The sequence below is a fragment of the Charadrius vociferus genome, unplaced genomic scaffold, assembly GCF_000708025.1.
Source record: "Charadrius vociferus isolate BGI_N301 unplaced genomic scaffold, ASM70802v2 scaffold248, whole genome shotgun sequence".
Classification (NCBI taxonomy): Eukaryota; Metazoa; Chordata; class Aves; order Charadriiformes; family Charadriidae; genus Charadrius; species Charadrius vociferus.
In genome coordinates this window covers 2036919-2037799 of record NW_009649851.1, presented here as the reverse complement: position 1 = coordinate 2037799, position 881 = coordinate 2036919, and the positions used below count along the sequence as shown (strand labels likewise).

General features: G+C 52.1%; 1 protein-coding gene across 1 annotated transcript in view; it reads left to right on the top strand.

The window, feature by feature from the left end:
* The window catches only part of LOC104291711 (vitamin D 25-hydroxylase), a 20725-nt gene that overhangs the window by 10643 nt on the left and 9201 nt on the right, over positions 1–881 (top strand). Inside the window, exons 4-5 of the mRNA XM_009890981.1 lie at positions 239–624; positions 750–863. Of these exons, the coding sequence (XP_009889283.1) occupies positions 239–624; positions 750–863 (500 nt within the window). The remainder of the gene's footprint in view (positions 1–238; positions 625–749; positions 864–881) is intronic.

The following is an 881-nucleotide window of genomic DNA, read 5'->3' as shown; positions in this document are numbered from 1 at the left end:
GCTTCTGTTATGCCTAAAATTGCTTGTAAAACAGCAGTAATGGAATAGCAAAAACAGCACGAGTGGAAACAAAACGGAGATTTTATAAAGTGTTTTAGCAGGATGTCACATTTCTCAGCTCTGCAGCAAATGATCTTGGTCTCTTCAGCTACTCAAGCCCTCTTTCCTGAGGCATCATCCCGCTGAGTAACAACAGCCCTTGCACATTATGTTTGCGATTTCCTTGCTGCTTGGTCAGAACTGGGGACATTTCCTTCTGTGCTCAGCTGCCTGCCAGTGCAGGGACACCAGGCCCTTTCTCAGTGCCCGCTGCAGCCCTCGGGCATTGCTGACCACCGGGTGAGATGGCTCGATGTCAGACTGCGCAATACGGGGAGTCGCAGCTTCGCCACGCATGAAGCTGCTGCCCACCCACCTGTGAGCAGAAATCTGACAGATACACAGATTCCTGTGTTGTGGTTGGAAAGGACAGCTAGGGAAACAGCAGGATTTATTGCCTCGGGGCTCTCCAGACCCAAAGATTCCAGACCCAAAGAGTCTGGAAAAGACTGGGACAGTCTGGCTCTGGGGAAGACATCTCAAAACTGTGGATTTTTGCTTCCACAGAGACTTAGGAACGAGCAAGTAATTGCTTGTTACTTTTCTCAGTTGTCATGGTCAACGTATGAAAGTCTTTTCAAGCACGCAGCCAACAGCGATCTTTCAGCACTTCGTAAACCCGAAGCGTGCAATTTCTAATTCTATTCCAGGCAAAAAAAGACAAACCGCGTGGGCACCGAGACCCGTTTTCTGCACTCCCGCAGGCCACCGGAGGCCAGCCCCTTCCCGACACCTCCCAGCTCTGCGCCCGGGCGGGGCGGACCGTGAGCCCGGCACCAGCC